Raw genomic sequence first — 10295 nt, forward strand, 5'->3', positions numbered from 1 at the left:
TGCGGAGTTTAGCTCCACGTAGACATGGTAACAAAATAACAATTCATCCAAAGAAACCTAAAGATTACTGCGTTTGATGGAAGAGAGATGGAATCTGATGAATTCCGACCTTCACGGCAGCTCCATGCTCTCCCTAGGTCTAGAGTATGTCTAAAGTTCAAAAATAACGTTTTTCATGCATTTATAGCAAGTAGGGTTGGGCCTAGACAAAATGTCCCTTTCCTAGCCTAAATAGGAAAACTTGCAAACTTATTGCTTTTCATGAGCCGCACTAGTGCCTTTTCCTGTCAGATAAAAAAATCCACTTTCTGAACTTTAGAAATTTCTGACATAAAATTACACTAATGCCTCGCACTGTGCGTCGCACAGTGCCTCGCACTAGTGCATTTCATCAGTTGCTTCTTCCTTTAATTTTGACATCCAGAATTGATCCTCGACCCTCGAACGCGATCCCGGCTTAATCCTTTGAGCTTTTACTCAGACTTCAAAGCTCCATATAGCTCGAATTCATTCCATAACATCTACATAGATCAGAACACTCCTACAAGGCATAAAACACGCAATTAGTGCAAAATACTAGCGATTAAAGCTCAAACTCAATTAAAGTATAGTTAATTAGAGTATAATAAGTGACTAAAAGACGTAATTATAGCCCGCCATCAAAGATCACAGTATTGGTCCTAACGACCCTTAAAGGAGATTGCTCGGATCAGATCTATCCAGGAGACTTGAGGTAGAGCCTGCACGACGTTCACAATTCCTAAAGTCCTATTTTATCTTATTTTTAATGTTTATCTCTTTTGGAACAATTATATTTCATTTCAGATTATATTTGTAGTATTCTAGTTATTCATGTACTTGTGACTCCGGATTTCTGGGATAAATCTAGATCTTGTTGCTTATGGATTTATATATGTAATTCAGAGTATTTCAATCGTTAATTATTAATGTTCTACTTTTAAATTGTTAAAATTAGTTAATTCTTCAGCTAATGTTGCTTGCTTAGCAAGTGAACGTTAGATGCCATCACTGTCCCATGGTTGGAATTTCGGGTTGTGATAGTAGAAAGTGGAATTCTAATAACAACAATAACAAACCCAATGTAATCCCAAAAAGTAAGGTATAAAGAGAGTAGTGTGTACCCATACCTTACCCCTACCTTATGAAGGTAGAGAGGTCGTTTTAGATAGACATTCGGCTCAAGAAATGATAAAAGAAAAAAGTAACAATAATAGGATAAGATAATAAGTAAAGTAAAGCAAAAGAAACAAAATACAGTACTACAATTCTGCGGATAAGAAATTACGAGACTAATACTAATATAATTGGCATGAAAAAGAGACACACTCGATTACCTACTAAACTTGTACTCTAATTCTCGACTCATACTCTCCTATCAAGGATCATGTCTTCGGTAAGATGGATCTACGCGATGTCCTGCATAATCACCTCTCTGTAAGTACGTATTAGGCCTACCTCCACCTCTTCTCAGACCCACCATGACCAACCTCTTGCACCTCCTTACTAGGTATTTGTACATTTCCTCTTCATATGCCTAAGTGATCTAAGTCTCGCTTTCCACATCTTATTCACCACGGAGGCCACTCCCACTTTATTTCGAATATCTTCATTTCTAATATTATCTCTCCTGGTATGCCCACACATCCATCTCAATATCTCAGTACATCAATTACCGGGGAAATAACGAGATTGAAAAGTAGGATAATATCACAATTGCAATTCAAACTTGTGAGTTAAGATGGTTTTTAACCATCTATGTCCCTTGTATGAAGGTTTCATTATGTTAAGGGAATTCTTTAATGTAATATATACATTTTGTATTCACTTTATTTGCACGATATGAAAATAATAAAGACAACCTACTTAAATCTTTTTTTTTATTGCATGTAGCTCCGTTCGTATACGTACAATTTATAAGCACAAGTAATTGATAAACATGCTAAGGCTAGGACAGATTACCAAAAGGAAAAAAAAAACTAACAGTACCTAATTTTTTTGTAACGCCGATGCATGAAATCTTATTAAATTTCTTGCAGCGTTTCACATTCGAAAATTCTTTGAAGTATTTGTTAACGATATAGTTCTGATTGATGTGGTACGAGACAGTGTTAATGATATGCTGAAGGTTTAAAAATATGCCCTTGAGTCTAAGGTTTTCAAGTTGAGCAAGACTAAAACAGAGTATTTGGAGTGCAAGTTCAATATTGAGTCGGGGGAAGTGGGCATGGACGTGAAGCTTTGATCACAAGTCATCCCCAAGAAAAGTAATTCTAAGTACCTGGTGTCGATTATCCAGGGGGACGGAGAGATCGATGAGGACATCACTCACCGTATAGGGGTGGGATGGATAAAATGGAGGTTAGCATCAGGAGTCCTGTGTGTCAAGAAAGTGCCACCGTTACTCAAAGGCAAGTTCTATAGAACTGTGGTTAGACCGACCATGTTGTATGTGGCAGAGTGTTGGCTGGTTAAGAACTCTCATATCCAGAATTTGAAAGTGACAGAAATGAGGATGTTGAGGTGGATGTGCGGGCATACTAGGATAGATAAGATTAGAAATAAAGTTATCCGGGAGAAGGTGGCGTGGCTCCTATGGATGACAAGATCCGGGAAGCAAGGCTCAGATGGTTCGGGCACATGCGGGGAGGAGCCCTGATGCTCCGGTGAGGAGATGTGAGAGTTTGGCTTTGGCAAGTACGAGAAGAGGTAGAGGGCGACCTAAGAAGTATTAGGGAGAGGTGATCAGACCGGACATGGCGTTGCTGCAGATTTCCGAGGACATGACCCTTGATAGGAAGGTGTAGAGGTCGAGCATTAGGGTTGTAGGTTAGGACGTAGTCGAGTCCGGGGGTGAGGCTAGTTCGATAGGATTGGCCTTAAACTGCTAGTGGTTAATATTGTGTTCACACTATCCTTCCGTTTTTCATAGCATCGAAGCTTATTTTCTGATTTTGTTATTTCATTTCAACTATTTTCATGTTTTTATGATGCTGTTATTATTTCTTTAGTTTCTGTTTGATGGTATTAATATATTGTCCCTTTCCTTCTCTGCTCGTCTTCTTCGTTTTCTTGAGCCAATGGTCTTTCGGAAACAACCTCTCTATTTCTTCAGAATAGGAGTAAGGTCTGCGTACACACTACCCTCCCCAGAATTCCATTTATGAAATTTTACCGGGTCATCGTTGTTGTTTTTCTTCCTAAGTATTTGTTAATGTTCCAATAGAGTTCAAATGAAAACTTTACAAAATGCACAAGTTTTAAATGATTGGACAATGCTATCAAAACTCCAAGGAATCTACATTATTTTCTGTTGCTAACAGGGTATAGTGGGAATTGAGTTAGATAATTGAAAATTCGAATTCATACTCTTGGGTCTTGGACTATATATAGTTGACGATAGTCGATAAATATGCTGACATTTGTCACACCCTTGATTGAAAGACAGAAACCTAATATGTGCTAATCAATTCTTAAATCTGACTGAAACAGACAAATAACGAAACGAAACAAAACAGCAAGAGACCAAGATTGTGATATGCGTAACCCAATAAATCCTTAACTTAAGCAACACTCCACCCTACACTCCCAAGTGTACATTAGCAATTTCAAAATTAATATTTACGTACATAAACTTCTTTAGTGCTTAATTCAATTCTGTCCCTGTAATCTCTGATTCTGTTAAATGTTATCCTTCATTATTTGATCAGTTTATACTCTTGCAATTAGTATATTATTTGTCTTTGTTATTAATTAAAGTTTAACATGAAATCGGCGAACTCTACATTTTTCAAAAAGATACGGCCACTGTAAAAAAATATTAAGACATTTTCATGCCAGAAGTTTAATGAAAATTGCTAATTTCGAATAGTAAACAGCAAATATTCACTTGTTCCCCTGAAATAAATTACAGGTAAGGTAAGTATATTGTTTAGCAACTACTATTCTTAAAACCTCTGCGCAGACATAAACATACGTGGCAACGAAATCCTCGTCCACGTCATCATCTGGTACTGTTTCCCCTAACCTTAACTTTATCATCACCACCAAACCCCAAAAACTGTGTCCCCTTCCCCCAATTCCCCCTCCCCTCATAATTCTCTAGGGTTTCCACTTCATTTCCAATAATTCAACAACCATGGGTTCACTCGCCGATCCCGGCGAACTCGACTCGGTGGCGCCGTCGCCGAGTTTCGACGACTTCCAGCGCCAAACTTCCTTAATGACAAGCTGCACTCTCCTCTGGAAAGAGCTCTCCGATCACTTCACTTCACTCGAACAAGACATCCTCAAGAAATCCGAAGCCTTAAAAGCTAAAATCCAAACCCTAGATTCCGAAACCAAAGCTTCCCTCGACGTCCTTGAAAAACGCGAGAATTCAATGAACGTTTCACTCTCAATTTCTCTTCAGAAGGTTCTCGAAAACAAGCAAGCTGCTATTTTAGCCCTAGGTGAGGGTGCAGAACAACCCGAAGTCGATGACTCTACTGGATTGTATCTAAAATTGAAGAGCTTTTGTGTTAAGATGGATTCTAGAAGCTTCTGGAGGTTTTTAATTGTAAAAAAGAAGGATTTGGATTCACTTAGGGTTGAAATACCGAAAGCATTAGGAGACTGCGTGGATCCGCCGAGGTTCGTGTTGGAATCGATATCCGAGGTGTTTCCAGAGGATAAAAGGCCCAACCCAACCCTTGATTTGGGCTGGGCCTGTGTTTTGATGTTGGAGTCTTTGATTCCAGTTATGATGGACCCGGTTTTGGGAAATGAGAGGAAATTGGTGACGCCGAGTGTTAAGGATAAGGCCAATGATATAGCGGAGATATGGAAGAGGAGCTTGGATGAAAGAGGAGGGATTGAGAATGTTAAGACGCCCGATGTGCATACTTTCTTGCAGCATTTGGTAACTTTTGGGATAGTGAAGGATGAGGATTTTGATTTGTACAGGAAACTTGTTGTTGGGTCTGCTTGGAGGAAACAGATGCCTAAATTGGCCGTCTCTCTTGGACTTGGTGATAAAATGCCTGGTAATTTTTTTTGTGTTATGTTATATTATTTTGTTCATATTATTGCTTTGGCTTGAGAAATAGGAGTAATTTCCCAAAAAAGCTAGGTGATTTTTCCACATCTGTCCAAGCATTGGTAAGAGCTACCCGGTGCCTCTGCTTGGTAAGAGCGACCCGGTGCCTCTGCTGGTGGGAGATAGCACTACCTAGTGGAATAGTCGAGGTGCACACAAAATGGCCCCACACCTCTCATAAAAAGAGAGGAGTACTTTGTCTTTCATAGTCTTATAATTTGATGAAATAAGCCCAAGTTAAGCGAAATAAATAGTGAGGGACTAGCTGTTTTTGGTGTGGTTGGTCTTCTGTTCAGGCGGACAAGGTTAACATGTCGTAAGTAAATTTTTGGGGAATTTTACCTGTGCTTGTGACTTTTGAGTAGGTCTGCAGTTGAAAGGTCTAGTTAATTTGGAAGGTTAGGTGCTTAGTGGCTTTAACTTGAGAGATCATTTTGCTGTTTACCCTTTTTATTCATATCCGTGGTTGAGTTCGTTGTGGGATGTGTTCGTGGAGCTAAATTGGACTACTTTCTACTGATATCGACTATAGGTGTTAGAAAATCTTATTTATAAGGTCCAATGTCAGATCAGAGAAGTGTATCTTTGCAAAGGATGTATTGTACTCCTTGTTTGAATTGCAGAGCAGCATCAACAGGTGTCTCCTTGCTAGTCGCAGGCTAAATGGTCTTTTATTTTATGCTAATATGTTTTGCTAATTTGAGAGCATTTGTTGGGGGAGTGCAGTGGATTGGAGCTCTGAGATTTAGCTTTTTCCTAATAATAAGAGTCCTGTTTGATATGTGTTCTTTCATGGCTGGTCATCTCCTTGTTCTGGTGACTTAGTTTATATTTTTGTGCTCAAGTTTGAATTCTGTATTTTCTGAAGTAAACATCTAAAAAAAGTGCAGTTGTCTTAGCAGAGGTAACCTAATGTTTTGAGGTTACTGTAAGCCACATGGTGTAGAAGGGATTTATGTTGTTGCCATGCTTAGTTTGAAACTCTTTTTAGCATCAACACTTCCTTGTCCACGCATCCAGCATCTTCTCATTTGATGTGCGTTTTCCTTGCTTCTACTGTGGAAGTACAATATATTTTTTTGGCAATAGGTAGGATTATCCGACTAGAAGTGGAAAATATTAATATGTAGATGATATATTGGTTATATGGAATTTGTCTTGGGATGAAATACTAGAAACAAATTATATCTTGTGATTGAGGCGTAGTTGAAATGAACCGTGGAAGCAAAGGGGCACTAGAATAAGCCTCATGCCCCAACAGTTATTGTTGGCGTACTTTGTGTTGGATCATTGAAAAAGAACACTATGGGGAGCATGTTGACTACATGATCTAAATCTAATCTTCCTAGGAGAGTACTTTTTGCTTATGTGCACGAACCTACATTTAGGATCTTTCAGTGCATCCCCTATTTTTCCTATCTAGTTGCTTTCATATTTGTACGCCATGTTAATTGTTTTGTTTGTCTGTAGGTATGTTGGGTAGTAAGTTTAAGGATTCTCACAGTACCTTATATGTGTTTAGTTGTTCATATTTGTCTATGTTACTCCAACAAATTATTTTTGGTATGTAAGCTTACTGTTGTATGCTCTTCTTGTCTGCAGAAATGATTGAAGAATTAATCAGCCGAGGACAGCAAGTTGATGCCGTACATTTCACTTATGAAGTTGGACTTGCTGATAGGTTTCCTCCTGTTCCCCTTCTGAAAGCTTATCTAAAAGATGCGAAAAAAGCTGCTACTGCAATTCTGGAAGACCCAAATAATTCTGGTCGATCTGCGGTATCATCCAATTCTTTTTCTCCTGTTATGTATATTTTCATCCAGCTTTCCTGTATCTTGTTTAAATCTTTTCTCCACATTGTCTCAACTGTCTTGTTCTACGTTAGTGGTAGTTGGCAATATCTGTCCTGACTCTCTTTCTGCTATGCTCTCCCTGCCTGTGAATGCAGCCAGGTTCAGTCATTTTTTTTTGGGGGATAAATATTGGGTGCTCAGTTTTGCCAAGATTTGCATATTTTCCCTTTGTTCTTGGAGAGGGTCTAGACATAGTCAGAACAACAACAACAACAACAACAACAACATACCAGTAATATCCCACACTGTCACGGTGTCTGGGAAGGTGCCCCTACCTTGTGAGGATAGAGAGGCTGTTTCCAATAGACAGAAGTGTTGCCCTAATCATTTGACCTAATGTTGGAAGAAACTTTAGTTTCTCTCATGCCATTTATGTACCGATGTGCTCATACATTTCATGCCATAGAGCTCTAAATTCAAATGGTCATTGATAATTCGGAACTTTACTGCTGTTATGGTGTATGCAATTCCAGTACATTAAGTTCATTGTGACAAAGGCGCATGTCATTGTATGGACGATGAAAAACTATATGATTATTCCAATTTTACTTATTAATTACTTTTGCATGTTTAACAGCATCTAGCTGCAAAGAAAGAGCAATCAGCGATTCGTTCTGTCCTTAAGTGTATTGAAGAATACAAGCTTGAGGCTGAATTCCCTCCAGAAAACCTTAAAAAGCAGCTTGAGCAGTCGGAGAAGCCGAAGAATGAGAAAAAGAGGCCAGCTGCTGTACCAGCAAATAAAAGAACGAGAGCCAGTAATGTTGGTCCTATGCCTCCTGCTAAGGCAGGCCGTTCAACAAATGCCTATGTCTCATCTTTCCCAGTAGCCCCGGCATTTGTTAGGTCTCCCTCACACACCCAATACCCTGCTGCAGTTCCAGCATATGCTGCACCACCTGCCATCTACGGTAACAGGAGCCCGCCTTATCCTTACTCTCCAGAAGCTGCCCCATATCCAGGCACCCCAGTGAACTACTCTCCAGGCACCCCAGTGAACTACTCTCCATATGGTGGCTATGGCAATGGGATGGCCCCAGCTTACCAGCAAGTTTACTACCGATAGACATAACTGGCTCTAAACTGGTGACAACTGATATCATGACCCAATCTGAATTTCTTTTTATATGGTTTGTAATCAGTAATCACTAACCTTTAATGGTAGCTTTATGTGTGTGTTAATTCCTAATTCTGACTTTTATCCTGCTTTGTTGCTTTGCAAATAGCAGGCTGTATTTCTGATATTAATTGAATGTGTAGTATTAAGTGGTTGTGAAAATTAATCAATATGCTAAAACGACTATTAGGTGTTAGTGGGAATGACTAGTGAATACCCGGAAATGACTTTAATCTGTTTGAGAATTTTAATTCCCTAGTAACAGCCGATGATGCTGAATATATGCTGTGTCCTAAAAGAATTCTGTTGCATACAATCTTTGAGAATAGATACATGAGACCGATGGTTTACTATTCTCTCATTCTTTTGATCAGAACAGTTTGAGTTGTTACTGTCCGATTATAGTAACTCAACGGATGGTTTTGAAGTGTCGGCCTCTGGTGAATAGATTGGTTCATTGTTGCTTCTTCATGCGATGTCTGCCACAAGCAGATAACGAAGATGATAACCTCTCGGTTATTCTCTTTTTCCCCAATGTATTTGCCAGTTGCCTTTCGAGCCTTCTAAATCTTTCTTAAAGAATATCCCCAACTGTAGTGTTGCAGTTCTTTATGTTTTATCGTTTCCAACTTCATGACTTGGTTAGTCTGATCATTTCCAACATAGTAACTTCTCTGGCAGTGACATGCTTGGTAAGTTTGAACCATGGGAATTGGGAATATGCTGTAAGTCGGGAGGATCATCTTGGGTCTACTTCATCCTTTCATGAAATTGCATGCGTGAATTAGGAGAGAAAACAGGACAAAATAAATGAGAGAGCATGTGTGTGCGTGTGATACACAATACTGTGTATTAAAGTTTGCACAAACACCATATCTGTCCGGCATGAGAAGTGTATCCGTAACATAGCATTTCAGTTGCCCACAAATTATTCGGCACGATACCTCGCAGAGTCGGAATCAATCAAATAACATTCAAGTAGCTTAGTTCTTTTTGTTTATGGACTCGGTTTATTTCGATATCGTCTCAGTTTCTGGAGGCTCGACTGTTTTGTTTAAAGATTAAAGATGTATGAATGTTAATGCATATCTAACTATTAAACTAATGTCTCTAAATGTGAAGATTGGTTTTAGTTTTATATGACTATTTAAAGTTTAGATTAAAATAATTAAATACACTTTATAATTAGCTATAATGTTAGTTGGTAATGATGGGTGTGAAAGGGCAAACTGGTGGTGATAATAATTGATGGAGGAGGCTAGCAGTGGTTGTCGTACAATGATGGCTAGTAATGATTGTGAAGTGGAAGAAGCGGGTGCTGGTGGAAGTGGCAGACGTAGGTGGTGGTTGGCACAAGTGATAGTTTGTACAGTGGTAGTTGTACAATAAAAGTGGAGGAAAAATTGGTTTTCATAAAAAATTTAAGTGAGCGTCTTAATAATCTGGATAAGTAAGACAGGTAAGACCTATTCAGAGCAAATAAATGACTGCCAACAAGTGTACAGCGTACTCAATGAGCAAAGGTCTGAATCATTTAGGTCCAAACCTTTATTAAGTGAAAATAAATAGGGGATAAGACTCTCCACCTTATCTTGGTAGCAAGTTTCAATTTTCTTCGAGATCAAAATTATTCTCCTCTGGACTCGCAAAGCATCGGAACCTTAGTGATGGATTTTTGCAAATTTTGTTTTATAGGGCCGTTTTACCTTCACCAATTTTTATGTAAAAATAGCACGTGCTATCCAGTTTTCGGACTGGTCATTCAAAAATAGTCAGCGTTTGCAAAATCATTGAAAATAGCCATTATTTTGCTGCAACACAGAAAGTTCCAGCATAATATACTGGAGGTCGGTGCACCTGTGTATGAACTTACAACATATTATGCTGGAACTCCAATACGCGAAAATCTCCAGTATATTATGCTGGACCGGTATATTATATACCGGAGTTCCAACATAAGTATACTGGAACTCCAGTATATTATACTGGAACTCCAGTATATTATACTGGAGTATTGTTTCGGATTTTGAACAATATTTTCGTTCAGATTTATCTTTACATGAAAAGTGACTAAATTTAGGTTACTTTTGAAACTATGACTTATTTTGAATGACCATTTGTAAATTTGACTATTTTTGAATTTCTTCCAATTTTTATGGATGGTAAGGTTTCTTGAAAGATTGCAAGATTGAGCTTGTGGATAATCAGACTTGAAGGTGTCCTCAGGCTT

The 10295-nt window shown here is 38.6% G+C and overlaps 1 protein-coding gene across 1 annotated transcript; it reads left to right on the top strand.

The window, feature by feature from the left end:
- The first annotated feature begins 4011 nt into the window (after positions 1 to 4011).
- LOC104232800 (FRIGIDA-like protein 4a) lies at positions 4012 to 8231 on the top strand. Its single transcript, XM_009786080.2, has 3 exons — positions 4012 to 5042; positions 6698 to 6873; positions 7526 to 8231. Exons 1-3 carry the CDS (start codon positions 4157 to 4159, stop codon positions 8012 to 8014), a joined length of 1551 nt encoding a protein of 516 aa, XP_009784382.1. The 5' UTR covers positions 4012 to 4156; the 3' UTR covers positions 8015 to 8231.
- Positions 8232 to 10295: the final 2064 nt, after the last annotated feature.

Source organism: Nicotiana sylvestris, chromosome 1 (assembly GCF_000393655.2).
Source record: "Nicotiana sylvestris chromosome 1, ASM39365v2, whole genome shotgun sequence".
In the NCBI taxonomy this organism is placed as follows: Eukaryota; Viridiplantae; Streptophyta; class Magnoliopsida; order Solanales; family Solanaceae; genus Nicotiana; species Nicotiana sylvestris.